General features: G+C 38.0%; 2 protein-coding genes across 2 annotated transcripts; both read left to right on the forward strand.

The window, feature by feature from the left end:
* Nucleotides 1-13,078: 13,078 nt before the first annotated feature.
* Nucleotides 13,079-14,402, forward strand: gdf3 (growth differentiation factor 3). Its single transcript, XM_083544006.1, has 2 exons — nucleotides 13,079-13,440; nucleotides 13,520-14,402. The coding sequence occupies exons 1-2, from the start codon at nucleotides 13,095-13,097 to the stop codon at nucleotides 14,344-14,346; spliced, it is 1,173 nt and encodes a 390-aa protein (XP_083400132.1). The 5' UTR covers nucleotides 13,079-13,094; the 3' UTR covers nucleotides 14,347-14,402.
* Nucleotides 14,403-15,126: 724 nt separating this feature from the next.
* Nucleotides 15,127-18,877, forward strand: bmp2a (bone morphogenetic protein 2a). The gene is made up of 2 exons (XM_083544007.1): nucleotides 15,127-16,472; nucleotides 16,944-18,877. The coding sequence occupies exons 1-2, from the start codon at nucleotides 16,148-16,150 to the stop codon at nucleotides 17,789-17,791; spliced, it is 1,173 nt and encodes a 390-aa protein (XP_083400133.1). The 5' UTR covers nucleotides 15,127-16,147; the 3' UTR covers nucleotides 17,792-18,877.
* Nucleotides 18,878-19,138: the final 261 nt, after the last annotated feature.

Genomic DNA, 19,138 nt, shown 5'->3' on the forward strand with positions numbered 1-19,138 from the left:
ATAAGCATTCATTAGGCTGGATGAGTCATGCCCTAAATGTTCTCAGCTGTGCAGTAGAAATAACTGTGCTCCATGCTCACTCAGCTCACAGTCTTCTCATGGCCATCACCTGCATTACTAATTGACAGCACACTGCCATAAGACCTTTCTACAGACCATCTAAAGACCCCTTCAGGGGGACACATCAGCTTTCTTGAGCATATAACAAGGAGATGTAAGTATAGCATGAAAAGAAAAAGGCAGGACAAAGAATTAAATGAACAGTTTTGTCTTATGTCTCAGTTTGATGACACCCATTGACTCAGACAGCCAGAGGAAGTTCATCCACTTACATGCCAGGTGAGAGAAGAAGCTCTGCCTTCGAGAATATCTGCACTGAAAATCAATCAAACAATCAATATTATAGTCCAACAGTAGTCAATATCTGAGGAACCACCAATTTCAATGTATTTAAATAAAAATCTTTAATAATAATGTATGTAGGCTGTTGTAGGCTAATTTATCTTAAATTTGTAATCTAGCATCGCAGTGTAGACAAGAGTGTCTGCTAAATGCCACAAATGTAAATGTAAATAAATCACATCTGAGTTTGTCCACAATTTGGGTTTACTAACAATAGAAGATCTTCATTGTTCAAGAAGATCTTTAAGCAATATCTTCACAGATACAGGGTCACCAACTCTATCCTTATCTCAGGTTACTGTCTGTGCATGGTAATATTCTCCCCTTGTCCATGTAGGATTTCTCATGGTTCTTTGGAGTGTCTCCCAGCCTCCTGGAAAAAGGCAGTAGGTGGATTCATTAAGGAAAATTGTTCCTAGATGTGAATGAGTATGAGTGTACTTATGCCACATGCCCAGTTTTCTGGGAAAAGGCTCCTGATCTATTGGGGGAAAAAATGTGGTTTGTTTTCAAACTACTATAATCATTTGTGTTTGCCATATAGTTCCGCATTATATCTAGACTTCATGTATACTAAATATCATACACATTATTGACTATACTAAAAGAGGTAATTTTTATGAATGCCTTTTTTTTAAGGTTAGTCATTCTGTGCTGTCTTCTTTGTGTCATTAGTAATGCGTAAGCTCCATGATACATGAGTAATCTAATGGCTACTTAATAAATGCAAAGGCTGAATTCATGTGTGACAAAAGTAGATTCTCTGATCTCTGTATAACTGCATGGCACAAAAAAAGGCACTTTTATAGTCATTACAAACATATACACAAGGATAAAATGTATAATATCAGAAATAGGATGGGGTGATTGCAGCGTAGGATTTGGAAGCTGTGTTTCTGGATCTGTAATTAGGAAATAATAATAATAATAATAATAATAATAATAATAATAGTATTTAATATTAAATAATTTCTGCAGAAGACAATTAGTAGTCATATATGTAATGGTCCTCTTCACAAAATGTTCTTTTGGTTTATCAGCATGAGGTGACTACTCAGCAAAGTTAATACATTACTGTGAGGTCAACTGGAAAGATGAGAAGATGGTGTCTTTATTTTAATTTTGTTTATTATATAGCAAATGTAATTTAAACTGGAAAGTTTACATAATTGACTTGAATTTAATTGAGTGTTGCTGCGACAGGGTTCCTGGTTTGATCCTGACCTCAGGTATTTATTTAACATGAGTTTCACTAATTCTCTTCATATACATTTCCTATAAATCATCGGTTTCCCTCCTATTTAAAAAAAAAAAAAAAAAAAAAAAGTAAAAAATTAAAGGGTAGATTAGTTAAGCAGAATTAGAACTTGATGAAGGTGCCTGATAATGTGTGTGTGCATGGTGCCCTTCAATAGACTGCTACATGGTTGAATTCCTAAATTACACACACTGGACCAAGAACCACAACTCTAAATTGAAATGATTGATTTGCTAATGCATTTAATGTGTTATTTAGTTTCATTTATGCCAGTTATAAGAAATGCAGATATTAATATGCAATATACAGTACATTTCAAGCCCAATCTATGCTGGGTCTGTTCTCAGCAGAGGGCAGCATCCCCCAATATTTAAACATAATACAAACCCAAAAAGTGAAGAAAAAAAAAGGACAGACCTCTGTAGCTTATGCATTTTCTTCTTGGATAACTGAATCTTGCAAATATTGATGCAACTATATCTCTTTAAACTATGAATTCTTTTTAAACAGTCTTTGTGATGTCTGTACTGAAAAAGTATATATTATAGTTTTATATTAAACAACTCATATATATATATATATATATATGAATTATGAATAATATATATATTTGTTTTATACAGAACATGGTTTTTCTGAAATTATCTCATGATGCCTTTAAGAAGTTGCTCTGACTAGAGGATACCATCAATGTTCTGTAATTTCTGTTCTACTGCCTGATGAGTCTTGTGCTTGAGTTTACTCAAAACACACCTGGCTTAAAAAACATTATTGCTTAACTCAAGATGTATTTTTAACTGCTGAAACTGACAGTGACCTCTAAGCTTTAAGCTTTACACCACAGAAAAGAAAAATGGCTCCCAGGCTTTATCATTAACAGCTATTAGACATGCTAAATCATGATTTCAACCTAAGACCTGCTTTTTGAAGCCAAACCATTTTACTGTGTATTGCACAACATAGTACAAAAGTGTTAGTATGCCTACATCAAGCCTCTATGACCTTGCTGATGGTTAGTTATAACCTACAATAATAAACTCTGATATTGCCAACAGACTGACACATATGGTATCAGCTAAGTACAGAAATGCCATAATAAAAAAAAAACATGCTAAATTTGAGTAAAACAGGCCCCAATCCTTTAATACCTTTCATTTTAAACACAGATCCAACAAATCTTTGATTAATTTCTGAATTCTCACACTCTCAGTCCACTTTGCATCATTGTATTACCACATTGGCAAAGCAGTTTTGCACGTTTGTGAGGGAATTCAGAAAAAAGAGGGGGTAAAAACCTGTAGAGGAGCAAGACATGCATCAACAGATAAATGGCATGTTTTATTCACCTAACCACCTGTGATAATTGTGTGAGGAATAAGCACCGTCCATAATGCCAGTATTGTTTGGCTAACAGTTTTTTCTTCATGGACACGGCGGGAAGAAGTCCCCAAATGAACAGTGAACACGTCTTGGTGTCTTATTTTGCATCCTCGGTAATCTGAAACCTTACTGGTCCTATTGTCTTTCTAAACAAAATAATATGGCAGCTGTCCCAAGCCCCTGGGGCACAGGCACCTGCCTCTTATACATCAGAAACTAGAGAGAAAAAGAAGCAGAGATTGGGGTGGAAAATAGAGGAGGGATGCTGCAGATGGACTGTCACACCAGTGCATGGTGGTTTTGCGTGGATCAAGCCGCTGCATGTTCTGAGTCTATTGAAGAAGTCGTACTTTCCCCTTTTCCATTTTAATGCTGTATTCATTTGGAGTGTTCAGTAACAGGGCAGACTGATGAATGGACAGCGTAATTATGTTGCTCATTCACTGATCCACATCATCACAGGCCTTTGTGTTGACAAAAAAGATTGCTTTTTTTTTCTTCTCCAAAGTTGGATTCCTTCAGGTGCCAACAAAGTGCATTTTTGACCTTTATCCTTTTCTTGTTGATAATATTAAAATAGGGGGAGGGGAGAATCTTCAAATACATGTGAAAAACTGCTTAAGAAATAATAAGCTTGTGTCTCTGTTATTATAGTATATTACAAAGACCAACTGTGCCCATGCACCTGTACGGTACAGAAAAATAATATGAGTGTGGTGATTCTAGAAACAGGCCAATATCTTGATTACACTTATGTACCTTATAGATAGTACAATATACAGTCTGACTCGCCTGTGCTTATTTCTAGACTTTAGCATTGATCATGTCTCCACATGTCAGTCTATAAATCCTCAAAATGGATTGCATCACATGCTGTTCTGCCAGCAATGATTATATACCTGCCTCCCATTCAAATCTTTCCTTTCATCCTTTAGCAGCGGGAACATACTGGCCTAAATGTGAGAACTGCACTGTGGAATGTGCCGCTCTGTAGCCGTAGGTCTGTTACCTGTTACAAACTCAAAGCCTTTGAATATTGTTTCTGTATAATGAAAAGATTCATATGTATTTCAGTGGACACTCTGCAGTCAGAATTTAAAAGTTTACAAGAGCCATAAACATTAAAAAGTCCCATTTGTAGCTTTAAAAACTCAAATTCAGTTGAATGATAATTCCAGCATTTCTACACTGTTGTACTTAGGACAAACCATGTTGCCGTAAAGCTTTTAGATCCTTGTCGTTCAATGGCTATAGTGCTGTCAAGGCATCAAACTAAAAGTTGTTTAATGAGAAGCAGATACCACAATTATTTGAGTTACAAAGGTGGGCTGAACAGTAGTCCCACAACACAGCTGAGCAGATCAAACACCCAAACAGTGGGGCCACAGAAAGGGAAATAATTAATCCTAGACTGTCATACTAAATGAGAGTTTTTGGACTGCAGTTTCATTTAAGCCAAACAAGGAGTTATTTGGTTTTCATGCCATACTTTATTATAATAATCCCTTTTAAACAAAAAGTTACACCTAAATATGGTTAAAACAATTAACCACTTATTACATACATGATATGAGTTTCCTTTAAACTTTAAAACCTTCAATGGTGGTGCACTGGTAAGCATTACTGCCTTAAGCCTCCAGTGTGTCTGGTACAAATCTAATCTTAGGTTACTGTCTGTGATTATTCCCTTATTTATCGTCCTTCTGTATATGTTTCCTCTGGGTTCTCTGGTTTTCTCCTACCTTACAAAACATGTTGGATGGTGAATTGCTTATATGAAGGTGCATTTCTGCCAAACACCTAGTGTTTCAAGGGTAAAGGCTCTTTATCCATGGTAGTGATAACCCTGACCGGGAGAATATGGGCAGCTGAATAAAAAATTAATTATAAGCCTTTCTTAAAAAAAAAGCCTTACTTCATAGAAACAGTATCATATATATTATTTTGTGTCTGCTTAGTGCCTTAACCAATCACTCACTGTTGAGTTTGGTTTGCATTTTTTTGGCTGCATTTCTCCATCGGTTCACAAACAAAGAAACAAAATGGCACAATGCGCAGAACTTAGCTAAACGTCACAACCAGCAGCATCTGTTTCCAATATGTAGCGTAGCGGAAGGGTGGGTGCTTCATTTAGTGGCGAAAAAATACAGCCTACTGTACCTTTAAATAGCCTGCGGCTTTGGGCTGGACGGATGTGTGGCTTATTGTTGTATCCCAGATTCCTTGAATCTAGACTACAGCTTCTTTGCTTTGAAGGCAACAAGTGTACAATTAAAGTGGAATGTGCGCAATGCTCTCTGTGACTTCTGCGCATTGTAGCGAAACCCGCTAAGGCAACGATTGGCCTTATATTGCTAAGTGTTTAGCCTCAGGACATCTCAGGATGGTCTTGGTCAACCACATCGCACTTGTTCAATGCACAAGCCTGCTTTGAAGAAAATTATAATAAAGCAGTGAAAACTGTACATATGTTTGTTGTGAGCATCTCAGTGTTTGACCAGCGCTGCTGGAACTTTCACCCAAATGTTCCCAGAACTGCAACATCCAGAAACATTTCTCTACCCTAAATCTTATAGCTGGGATAGTCACATAATTTGCTTCACTATAAAAAAAGGTCTTTGAGGTTTTTAAAGGAAGAAATCTATCCTGAAATATGTAACAGCAGATACAAATATAAGTCAAATAAACATTCTGTACTGAGCTTAGCTGAAGCCATAATGGAGTGCGAGCACATCCTTTTCAAGGTTGACCACAGAATAACTTCTGTCCACAATTTAATGGGATGATTAAATCAAGCTCCTGTGTGGACACAAACATGTTGGTGAAAAAAGGCCATGTGTTGAAAGTAGTTTTATATAATGGTTGAATGATTATGTATTTATTTCCTTCCGTCTTTCCATCATAAAACACGGACAAGATCAAGGCAAGGAAATGGCCCTTGTAATGCACACACATGCTGCCACCACATCCTTTTGAGCCAATAACCCTTCACCATTCTTGAGCAGCATATGTTCGCAAAGTGGCTGAACATGTGACCAAACAGATGTCAGGAGATGGATGTACATTACTAAAGATGGAGAGGCCTTTTCTCAAAGAGAACCGAAACGAATGATTCCTCTACAAAAACCTGACAAAACACACAGACTTATGCACATGGTAAGCTGAAATAAAAATAAATCTCAGCAGTCTGTCTAAACTGACCTGTGCAGTGCTATGATGCATGGGTAATTACTTTCTTATTTAGCATAATACATTGATAAACATGTGGCATCTCAAATGGCAATTTTTAAACTAGATTAAACAAGATCAGCTCTGACATTGAGCAGGAAATGTTCATGTGAAGTAAACACCAGGATGTTTCAAGAAAATAAGCAATACTTATTGTTTACAATTAACTTTTAGGACTGTTTACTGGGTAGTTTTAGACAGAAGCTTAGGGCATAACCACAGATCCATCTTTCAACAAAATTATGTCCTAATCAGCTCAGAAATGGTTAGCTATGTGTTCATAGTGTTTAGCTATGACCATGTCAGTTACTGGATTTGAAACCTGGTGAAAACCTTTGATCTAAACTGAAAGGCAACATGCTCAGACCAAAGTGAATTAAAAAAAAGCTCAATATTTTCAGCACAGAAACATGGACGAAGAGGCTTTTACAAATGCTGCCAAGATTATTAGTCATTGCAGAAAAAGGCTTGGTGCTGTTATTATCTCCATGAGATGAGTAATTAAATGTTAAGTGTGAAAGGTGCTAATACTTATGAAATCAATATTTTGCAAAGAAAGATTTATATGCAAATGAAGATGTCCCTCATTGCATATCTGAATCATTTCCATTCTAGACTTTAAACTTTTTGAAATATTATACAATTAATTACTTTTTATGCATAATATTTCTAGTTATACTGCCAGAGTGTTGGTTGCAAATCTCAAAAGCCTCCTTTCTCTTTCCAGCCTTTGACTATACACTATACACTATACACTATACAAATTAATCAATTTAGAATCTAGACCCATCAAAAAATGGAAAAGGCTACTAAACTTTAGCTTGAAACCTAAGAATAAGCATCTCTGAACTTACATCAATAAATTATTTCATTATGCTGAAGAAAATAAAGACTAATATAAAACAAGGTGTCTCCTTTTTCTTCCCTAAAAGGCACGAACTTCATCTAATTTAAAGAAATGTTGAGGTATTTTTGGCTAATTTGTTGAAATGAACTTGCTATATTTTATTCAAGTAGCTTAATTTCTATTCTAATGACAGAACAGACTAGCATCAACTTCATTAGCTAATCTAAGGCTAGATAATGATATTGCAAACTTACAGGAATTAAATGATGACAATTAAATTTTTTTAGTTTAACTTTTTTTTTTTTACACATTTGACTATGACACTCATGTACTTCCATATGCAATTAAATACTATTTGATGCATTGTTTATGCTTTGACTTAAGCATCATTTCTCAGTACTCTGTCCACCGCTTCTCGTAAAACACAACAACTCTTGTACTTGTTGAACTCATGGTGAGTGGGAAAGATAACTGACATCCACAGCATACCACTGGGAAGTTCAAGCCCAAGCCACAGAGATCGATGACACATGCACTGACAGTCGCGGCTTATGTCCACTGGCTAAGCCAATGTGGTGAAATGTAGATTGCATGTCCAAGCTTCCCTTTTAGCTTGAGCCATGCATTATATCCATGCAACAGCTACAGTGTTTTATCCATTATTACCAAGCAGAACTGATGCAACTCAAGCAAAATGATTTTGTACACTCTGGCTCTACTTTACTTTGAAATCCTGACTGAACAAAATAGTAAAAATGTAATAACATTGTGAATATGTGGAACCATACAACATTGATCAATTTAAGATATGTTTGTATACTCATTTTCCTAGTTAGGGTACGAGTGAATTTAGAACTTATCCTGGGAATACTGGGTTTGATGTAAGAATACATACTGTATAAAATGCCAGCCTTTGCACTGACACTTTCACACACTCATTAACACCTAGGGGCAATTATTCACCAATCCACTTACTGACGTTATAAGGAGTTGAAAGGAAAATGAAGAACCCAGAAACCCACATAAATGAGGGGAAAATCTTAATAGTAAAACTGTATATCTCACAGACGTTAGCCAGAACTCAAGACTGGACCGTAGAGCTGTAAGGCAACAAAGCTTCTGTGCCACCAATTTATGCTTAATCGTATATATACTAAAATGCAGATTTAATTATAAAAATGTACATGTTAAAAGCTAGTAATAAATATATTTGAAGTATGGAGTTCCATCAGCCCTCATGTTTTTAGGCTTTACTTGTTTTTATCAAACTGCTGACCACCGAATTAAATAAATTAGAAATGTCACATTTTAGCCATTAAGCACAATTTATGCAGTTCAGCAGTAAAAAATTTTTTTCTCAAATTTGTACTCTGCCAGAAGAACAAAAAGCCCAAAGACGTGCTTCATTAACACTCTCTTGGCAGGAGATACTGCTGAAGGTCAATAGATTGTTAGACAGCTTGTAGATTGAAGTGATAATTGTTTCCTTTCATAAACTACATGGATTCAAGACCATATCAGGAAACAATTATTTAAAAATCTAAAAATTCTTAAATTTTTTTTTTTTTTTTTTACAGAAACCCTATGAGGAAAAACCCTGCTGCACAATTTTCACAATCTATTAAACAGCTTTACATATAAATACACACATAAAGCACTTTCTATGAACTGAGTTGAAAAGGAAAGTTAAAATTTCTTGATGATTGAAGCCAGTCCTACAGTAAATTTGGTTCACACTGAAATTTGATACAATCTCACTGCGGTAGTGTGTATATATACTGATCTATATTTGGCCACTACAAAGTATAAAGAGATAAGGCACTATAATCAACTTTATCATGTCTCTTGAACAATATATTTTCTCAGTGTAAAGGATTATTTTATCTGGAGAACACATTTTTCCTTCCCTAATTCTGCTCTAAGTTCTCTATCTATCCAGGTGATGTATTCACTGAGACTATCGGGTGACAAAAATGTGTGTGTAATGTTACAGCATTAACATATAAATGATTATATTCCTGCAACCCATTCTGAAATCCCCCTCGAAACCATGTTATTGTTGACATAAAAACTAATAACAGGAAGATGGGGTGATAAATGGTGAAGATCTGCGGATGTGATGTATAGCAGGGACTCTCCAGATGAATAACACAACAACTCTTTCATTACCAGACCCACAAGCATAAAAAAACATTTCTTTTTTGTTTACCATCAACCATGTGCTAATATGCTATCCTTATGTTATGTTAGGAATCTAGAAAACTTTACTACTCATCTATAAAGAATGATAGAGAGTAGCACTGCCACACTCATGTCACTGTGTTCCTCTAGGAAAATAAACTAAATTCGGTTAAGCCGAATTCCTCACAGTGCTGTACTCCTGGTGTGTCTCAGTGGTGATCCCGATTGCTATCTTCCTAATCCACCTCTATGGCTGACCCTGCTTTAAGGGAGCAGACACTAGATGATTGTTTTTGTCATTGATGTAATGTCTGGAGTGCCTCTACTCTGTAATTGAGTGAAGTACTATGTGAGGGTGACAGACGTTGAGAGGACTAGATGTGTATTCCATTATCATATGGGACTAAGCTTCATTTATACATGACTTTTTTTGTGCCTGCAATACTGAGGCCTTTGCAGTTAAACACAATGTAATAAATATCACTTGAGAATGTTTGTAAGTATGCTGTTAAATACAGGAGTAACACAATGGCACTGTAAGTATCTGTAACTGCTTAATCCTCCACATATCTACCTCCCCTTTTAAAATAATTATTTTTAAAAATCCTATTCATATAATTGTATAAGTACCTAACCATTTGGTTCTAATTTACCAAACCATAGGCAAAAACTAACTAGCAGTTTAGTAACCACTGCAAACCTGACCAGGCAGTTACTAAAGATGAATGATAAAGGCTACAATATAAATGCATACTTGATATTTACATTATTGATTGGTGCCTTTCCTTGTCAGATGAGCATTATATCTTACTGGCAGTGCTGAGTACGTTTCCTCAAATAAGTAAGTTAACTTCAAATTTAAATGTCTGTTTAAATCTTATGTCTATTTGGCAAGCTTTGTGAAAAAAGTGCAATGGTGCACTTTTGTATCTGTATTATATATTGTTTGTACTACAACATGTTTTTGTTCATACCAAAGACTTCTGCCAAAAATGTTCCACACAGAAATACATGAATATGAAAATGAGACTTTTACTGAAAAAGGACATAAATCTTCGTCAGCGTGTTCACATTTCCAAAATGATAATAATGAAAGAATGAATGAGCTTTGATGATGTAAATAGATTAATCCAAATAGATTATTTCTTTGGTTAATCACTCCTAAATCAGAGTAGTTCCTCACAGAAATAGTATATTTAGAGATATTTATTTTATAGAGATGTTTATATTAAAGGTTATTTATATTAAAATGATGTAGCATATTGAATATTAGATATCAAAATTCTATACATAGTGACTGACAAATGATATTGTTTCTCTGATTTCATTTAATGTTCTAATATGCTTTGTAAAACCACTTTGTAATTGGTAATTTTACAGTGTTCTCTGTGACTAGGGTAATAAAAAAAATTAAAAAGAGAGGTTTTGCAGGACAACACTGTCAAATCTGCCACAACACAAAGATAAATTATCCTAGAAAGTGAAAAATGAGTCTTACAAAATCTCATGACTAAGACCTTCTCATTTTTCACAGGTGTTTTTCATTGTGTCTCTGAATGTGAACCAAAACTTTTTTTGTGGCTTCTGTGTTTGAAATAAGAGTCGATGAGTAAACGTAGAGTACAAAGTGTGATTGTGACAAATGTAGAGGCGAGTACAATATCTTGTTTAAAATTGTGCTTATTTCATTGCTGGGTTGTCAGAGATTGTGTTTCCTGTTGTAATGGTATCAATGCAGCTCTATACCACACATGCACATCTTACTCAGAGGTAAACAGACACGGAGAAAAAATAGTCATAATAATAATATCTAAGTAAATGTGAAGGAAATTGTTTTTAATGCCAAATATTACACCTCAAATCCACTCCTTAATGACAAATCAGTGATTTAATTACACTGCACAATTTCACAATCACACAATTTCAAGATAACCCAGGTCAATGAACCCAATTTTTCACCAACCCTTTGAGGCCTGCTCCCTGCTCACTGTTCTATATTTTTCAGTCAGTGCTGTACAAGTGGAATGTAAGCAGTGAGTTCAGCCAAGAAACTGTTATCTGGAACACACTAATGGATCAGTCAGTTGTGTCTTGTCAGTACTTTTCTATCACTGCTCTTGGGAATGTGTTTGATGAAAAAAAATTTTCTCTGTGGCCCAGTAGGATGCAGCGTGTAGATCCAAGGATGACAATAGATATCGAAGAGTAGATTTATACTGCCACTATTCTACAGGTCTATAGATTTCAGCTTTTTTAGAATAGAAAAATGGGGTGGTTCTGATCATCTTGTCTTAATAAGACTGTCATTGTAGTAGCTGTGACAGCCTAAATCCGGCGGTATACTTCAAATGACGAAAGAACTAAATGACAAAGAACCACCCAGTCATCAGTACACTCAAAAAGAAATGGGTGTTAAGTATTTCTAGGACACTGTAGCGCCTGGGGGAACGGAATGGCTTTGAGAGGGTTGAATTGACTTGAATTGAATGCACTTGAATGGAACCGAAATTAACCAAATAATTTTTTAGCGTCTTCTGCGTATTCAACGTTATGCCTGACTGGCAGTTGGAAGCATGCCATAGGCTTATGTGTGCCTCTTTAGCATGCAGTGTAGTATAATTATGGTTTTATACGACTATTTTGCGCATCACTGATTGATTTTCATTATTAAACTAATTATTGTTTAATAGTCTACAGCTGTAAAATACTAAATCACTTGAGAACATTTGGGATGCCGCCACCACTAAGAAGTCTAGTCTTTTTGTTACTAACTGGGTGCCTGAAATAGAATATAATATACTTCAAAGTTTGAAGGCAGCTATTTAAAAGAAAATCTGATGTTTGACCTTGTTGTGCCCTTGACCCTGTTTGGATCAATTCCAAAATCTTAATAGTTCTTCTGGTTACAAGGATAATTTTATAGAAATCTTTCAACCACTTGTTTTTGAGATATTGCACTAACAAGAATCTCAGACAGACACATGTATGGACAACGGCAGACTAAAGGCAAAAAAACATTACATAGCCAGACAATATGTTGTAAAGGCATAAAAACTACTTAGGGAAGGTGTTCCAGTACATGCAAATGCTCAGGCTGTATATGGTATTTCATTTCAATATTAGTATAGGCTGACATTGTACAATAGTAACCATACTGTTAGATTAGGATTCAGTGTGCATGTTGTGAAAAGAGCTTATTGTTACCTTCCCCGTCTACTTGATATACTGTGCTATAGTAGATATTGCTTAATTGCTTTTTGTATAGTGCTTTTAACAATGGACATTGTCTCAATTAAGTTTTACAGAGATAAAGTGGTTATAAAAGAATGTATAAGTTTGTTTTCTTATACTTGTAAGTTTGTCCTTAATGAGCAAGCCAGTGGCAACTATGGCAAAAGAAAATGACATAAGGAAGAAACCTTGAGAGGAACCAGACTTAAAAGGGAACCCTTGATGTGGGTGGCTCCAAATGTCCATTCGTTACAGTTCCATCATTGCTAAGGTGTTTAGTGATAGGTGATTAAATAAAATAATTATTACAGTCCAAATCCTTACTCAAAGTTCTTGTGTTGCTCATTACTTTTAATGATCTTTAAGCTGTGAATGTAATAACTGACACCTAGGTGTGCACTAAACAGAACATCCTCCAAATCTACTATCTTAGTAATATGCTGAAAACGACTGTTTTATTAGGCAAATTATTATTTTAAATTATAACTTCAAAGCTACCATGTGTATCTCATTTGCATACCCGATTACTTCCGGGTTTGTTAGTCTTTTGACTTCTCCACCAATCAGATGGCGCGCCTCACACTTTTAGCGACGCACAGACTGGGCCTAAAGGTGAATGAAGTGCTGTTTAGCGCGCTTGGGTCGCATTTTGTGCGTAATATGGCTGGTTTTAGGTTTTTATTTCTGTTGTCGTGTGGTGTGTTTGCGAGCAGTAAAAACGCGCACATTCAAGAAAAACTGTTTTTAAGATCGCTTGGGCTTTTAAGTCGACCGAGCCCGGCAGTCCATGCCCCGGTGCCTTCAGGGCTGTGGAAAATGTTCAAGAAGGCCGAGAAGAAGCGCGAGTCGGACGCGTGCACAGTTCCGGAGTATGGAGTCAGAGGAAACATCGTCAGATATCTCATAGACCAAGGTGAGCATTTTATTGCATTGACCTATTCCCGGGTTTTTATAAATTTTAATAATCTACCAACTCTGGTGTTTCTCTACAGGAAGGCTGTTTGCTGACTCCAGCAGTCCAGCGTGGGTGGAGCACCATTTGTATTTTAACATGTCTGTGCTGGAGGATGTGGAGCAGCTCTCGTTGGCCCAGTTGGAAGTAAAGTTCAAACACGACGCGTTCCCTGCGTCACGAAAAGACTTGGCGTTCAACATGCACATCTACAGGGTGTTAAGGAGCGGGTTAAAGGGCATGGATCAGGGATCCAGCCGCAGGTTGCTGCTTTCGCAGTCTGTCCACGACACCCCAGGCACTATTAGGGTTAACCTGACCGATCTGGCTGAATCGTGGAGAAGACCTGGCACAAACTACGGGGTGGTGTTGAGCTTGCAGGCCAGGCGTTTGAACAATGAGCTAGACCAGGACTGCGCGATGGACCTCTTGCATCAAGATCACTTGGAGGTGCCGGAGTTGGTGGCGTCGCTCGTGGTCGTTTCTCTGAACCCGCATCAGTGCCGGGCGAGAAAGAAGCGCAGCGCGTATTACATACCCGTCACTCCCAGTAACGTGTGCAAAGCCAGACGACTCTACATCGACTTTAAAGACGTGGGCTGGCAGGACTGGATCATCGCGCCCCAGGGATACGTGGCTAATTACTGCCATGGAGAATGCCCCTTTCCTCTGAGCGAGAGCTTGAACGGGACGAACCACGCCATCCTGCAGACCCTGGTGCACTCTTTTGACCCGAAAGGCACTCCTCAGCCGTGCTGCGTTCCTATCAAACTGTCCCCCATCTCCATGCTCTATTACGATAATAACGACAACGTCGTGCTCAGACATTATGAGGACATGGTAGTGGATGAATGTGGTTGTAGATGAATTGTAGTGCTTTTTTATTTTTTATTAATATGCATGCAATAAAATGTTTTTTTGTTACGTTTATTGAAATATTACAGTTCCACCTTTTGGTGTCGTTTAGCGCTCTCTCTCTCTCACACACACACACACACACACAGCCAGAGCTACTTATGTTTTATCTCATTAAAAAAACTGAGCAGATATGGGGATAAGGGCCTTTCTCCGGGGCCCAAGAGTGGCTTGGTGTGGCTGGGATTTGAACTCACGACCTTTTGGATCCAAACTCAAAAGATCCGAATTATTAGTTAAATTATTACATATATAATGAAAATGTAACTCGAATAATCTCGTGGAATCAGTGCGAGTCTAAATTATCGATGCGTAGAAATAAACTGCGACTGAAACAAGTGTGGGGAGACTATAGCACATGCGGCAATGGTCATTAAAAACCCAATTTGCGCGCCGCGAAAGTCAATAAAAAGGGAAAAAATGTAAACCGTTTTTATTCTTTCTGTGCTGACCGGTACCAGATGGTCCACGGGCCTGTACCACTGGTTGGAGACCCCTGCTTTAGGCTGCCTATTTCATTGTGTAAGCTCGATAACCGCCACTGGCTGGCGCGCTGTCCAAAATGTTATCCAGTACACTTAAACATTACTAATCTCCCTTTATAAATAACTGAAGAACCTACCTACTCCGGACTATGCTATGTTTAAGGGACATGTGTTCTTTAATGTTTCCATAATAATATTCATTCATTTAGCCAAGGAAAATAAGATGACTAGGACAAAAAAGCAGTTTGCTTTGTAAATCTATCTGTGTCTATAATATACCGGAAACATGCGCCCCAGACAGCTAATAATCCTGTTTGACAGCATGAATATTTTTTTTCCCTTCCTTTGCCCGGTTATGTGTTCACTCGTGACATCACTGAGCAACAAAAAGACGCCTGAGCAGAGAAAGAGAGCAGGACTTCAATGAACTTGGCTGTTGCGCATTAAACTCCGGGGTTCTCTTTGTGTGCGTGTGTGCGTGTGCGCCTCTCTCTCTCTTTTTTCCAGCCTAAAATGCTTTAAACCTCATTAGTAGAATAGACACCACCACTTAGACGTCTGAATGAGTCCGACACGCGTGTTTTGAAGCTGAAAACATGTTGCACGAAAAGGCGCTCGGTGTTTTGGGACCTTTCTGGTTTCTGCAGAACAGCTGTGCGGCGGTGGCGCGCTCTAAAATGAAAAACACTTTGTGAAAGAAAACTTACAATAACAGACTTTAAAGTTTTAAGGAAGAAATAAAAAAAAAAGAGATAAAAAAACTGCGCGCTTGGAGTTTCGGCAAGCTTTCAGAGCTCATCAGATGCGTGTCTGGAAAGGACCGGGACGCAGTAGTGGGCTGCGCACTGGCTTTAGCTGGACTTCACTTGGACACAGCACCTCGCAGAGAAGGTCGCCACTTCCTTCCCATGTCTTATTTGAGACACTTTTTGCGGATACTTGCTCTGACTCGTTGAGGATGTTTCTTTGGAGACCTTGATAAGGTGATCTGTGAGTGTTTTCCTTGGTTCTTGCTGCGCGTTTCTATTATTAAAGAAATAAGTTTCTACCATGACAGGCTCACAGTTGACATCCCTTATATGCGATGTATTTACATTAGTTCAGTAAGTGATTAATGAACAATCTACTCGATTTAAATTAATAGATTCTAAAAAGATTGATAATAAAAGCGATGGCCAACTCGAACCGGAGCCGTGAAAGTGTGTGGCGGCTAGTGGCAGTCTGATCTCGCCGTCTTCTGCGCCTCGTATCTCCGCCTCGCTGTGATCATGGTGCCGGTGTTCGCTTTGCTCGTCGCTCAACTCTTCTTCGGAGGCTGCACGGCTCTCCTGCCGGAGATCGGGCGCCGAAAGAACCTCCTCTCCCAGGACGCGCTGGACGCTTTCGAGCTTCGCCTGCTCACCATGTTCGGACTGAAGCAGAGACCGAGTCCGAGCAGGTCAGCAGTGGTGCCGCAGTACATGATGGATCTGTTCATTACTTATTCAGCCAACAGCGAACCGCTGTTGCACCACAAAGCGAAGAGCACAGTGGGCAGGAGCGTGGACAGGTCCGCCAGTCGGGCGAACACAGTACGCAGCTTCCATCACGATGGTAAGCCATCTCGCTTTACTGACCGCACTGATAACGTTCTTGGAGCTAAAAAAAAGAAAAAGAAAAAAAAGGTGTAATCATGGAAATAAAATCAGATGTAACATAATGGATAGCAAAGGGAAGGTTCACAACGTGTGTGTGAATGATATATGATATTTAAAAAGGATGTTGTGTGAATATGACCAAAATCTTTAATAAAAACTGATATTTTTTTACATTAAACTTTATGCAGGAGCTAAATTTTTAAAATCTTAATTAGGGATTTTAAGAATAATATCATGAGCAACAGATTTCCCTGTGTTAGTAACCTTTGGAAAGTAACTAAAAATAAATCACATACCATGTCATTCTCTAGATTACATGTGCAACCTTGACTCATTCAGTTTACTTACAAATAGCTTTGTGACTAAGAGTATATCAGCTTCTTTTATTGCATGAGTGTACTCTGTTCATATTTTTAATCTCTTCCAGAATCTACAGAGGAGCTGTCACGTCACAGTGGAAAGACGACTCAAAGGTTCCTCTTTAATCTGAGCTCCATCCCAGGAGAGGAGTTTCTCACATCAGCTGAGCTGAGGATTTACAGGGAGCAGGTGATGATGAACAGTAGCAGCAACAGCAGTGCAGGGTTCCATCGCATTAACATCCATGAGATCATCAAGCCTGCACTTCCTTTTACAGAGCCCATCACCAGACTTCTAGACACCCGACTGGTTCAGCACAGTCTGAGCAAGTGGGAGAGCTTTGATGTGAGTCCCGCTGTCTTGCGGTGGACCGCCGAGGGTCACACCAACCACGGCTTTGTGGTGGAGGTGGTTCACCCAGGCAATGCAGGGGGAGACTATAAGAGACATGTCAGAGTCAGCAGGTCGCTGCATGACAGCACAGACTCGTGGCCTCAGATGAGGCCGTTGCTGGTGACATTCAGCCACGACGGCAAAGGACACGTGCTCCACTCTCGCGAGAAACGCCAAGTGCGAGTCAACAAGCCAAAGAAGAAACACAAAACCAACTGCAGGAGGCACTCGCTCTATGTAGACTTCAGCGACGTGGGCTGGAATGACTGGATAGTGGCACCACCAGGCTACCATGCCTTTTACTGCCAAGGAGAGTGTCCTTTCCCTCTAGCAGACCACCTAAACTCCACTAACCATGCCATTGTACAGACACTGGTCAACTCAGTGAATAGTAACATTCCCAAGGCCTGCTGTGTGCCTACAGACCTGAGCCCCATTTCCCTGCTCTATTTAGATGAATATGAGCGAGTCATCCTCAAAAACTACCAGGACATGGTAGTGGAAGGCTGTGGGTGCCGCTGAAGCACACGGACACTACAGCACACTTTTGCAAAGACACTTTATTTCCCAATACTACCCTTTATTTATGCTAAGTAAAGTTTTTTTAAGGATTAAAAACACATATTTTGAAAAAAAATATATATAAATCTATATTTATGTCCACTAATGGGAAAATAAATATTTTAATTGGAGTTCAACTTTTATGATGTACATTTCAATTAGTTTAAATTCAATTTACATACATGAAGTATACTGGTCAGATTTTGTATTTATTTCAATTGTAACCACTTTTAGTGAATAGTTTATATCTATTTATGTATAATCAGGAAGAAAAAAAAAATAGATAGATTCGTAAAATAGTAAAACACTTTAGATGGGTTTATGTGTCTCCTTTAATTGCTCTACTGGAAATACAAGTCTTGGGCTACTCTGTGCAGAGCTGCTAAAGCCCTAAAGGGTTAAAGATGTGTTGCAATTTCAGTTCCATCCATTCTATAGTGTCAAATTTAGTACTAAATATATTTAACTGAACAAAACAATATAAAGCATTGGGCTTTTCGTAAGTAATAAGCAGTGGTGAATGTGAATGCACTTATCTAGAAGCAATGTGACAGGTAGTTCACACTGAATCCTCAGGAACGTTGTTGGTATGCGTGTGAGTCACCCTATGAGTCTATGAAATTTACCTACAGTATAGCCTTCAACACAATTGCTATCTATGTACTTCTTTTCCTGATGCTTTGGTTCTTTGGAGGTTTTTTCATTAACCATTTAATACCTTGTCAAGTCTCTTTAACTGAATATGTGTTGTTCATGGGATGGCATGATACTTATTTGAATGCCTCAAGAACTCTGTACTCATACAAAAGGGGGGTGCTGTTAAAGAAGTCAGATTCTTTGTCATTTACATGTCCGAAAAGATTACACAATGCAACCCCATGCTGCTAGACAAAAGATATGCTAGAAAATTAACACTTGGTGATTTATTTTGGGGGGTGGGGGGCTTTATATGTTCATGAAATTGGCCAAACCTCCCAGTGTTCACTTACTTGATCTCAAATGTCAAGGATGTATGAGAAAACAATAATAAACAGCTCTTGTCTAGGAGTCTTAAACACTTTTTATTGGTGTTCAACACAAGTGAGGGGTTAATACAACTATTCTTGAACATTAAAAAAACTGCATTTAACTATGATCCACCCACTTTCATTAACTGGGCAATGTAAATAGATGACCTGGGTAATGGAACGACTCTTGCCCTCCACACTGAATAAAATAACCAATGTGAAAGGTAACAGAACAAAAGCTTTATAAGCTTAAAGCTAGGTTAAATGTCAGAGGGATTACAGCTCCACTTCTTTGCAGATC

Source organism: Silurus aristotelis (assembly GCF_946808225.1).
Source record: "Silurus aristotelis genome assembly, chromosome: 6".
NCBI classification, from domain to species: domain Eukaryota; kingdom Metazoa; phylum Chordata; class Actinopteri; order Siluriformes; family Siluridae; genus Silurus; species Silurus aristotelis.

Excerpts from the sequence above, each read along its gene's own strand:
- gdf3 (XM_083544006.1), top strand. The coding sequence starts at position 13,095 with ATGGCGCGCCTCACACTTTTAGCGACGCACAGACTGGGCCTAAAGGTG. Across the intron at positions 13,441-13,519 it reads CAGATATCTCATAGACCAAG|GAAGGCTGTTTGCTGACTCC; the intron begins GTGAGCATTTTA and ends GTTTCTCTACAG.
- bmp2a (XM_083544007.1), top strand. The coding sequence starts at position 16,148 with ATGGTGCCGGTGTTCGCTTTGCTCGTCGCTCAACTCTTCTTCGGAGGC. Across the intron at positions 16,473-16,943 it reads ACGCAGCTTCCATCACGATG|AATCTACAGAGGAGCTGTCA; the intron begins GTAAGCCATCTC and ends AATCTCTTCCAG.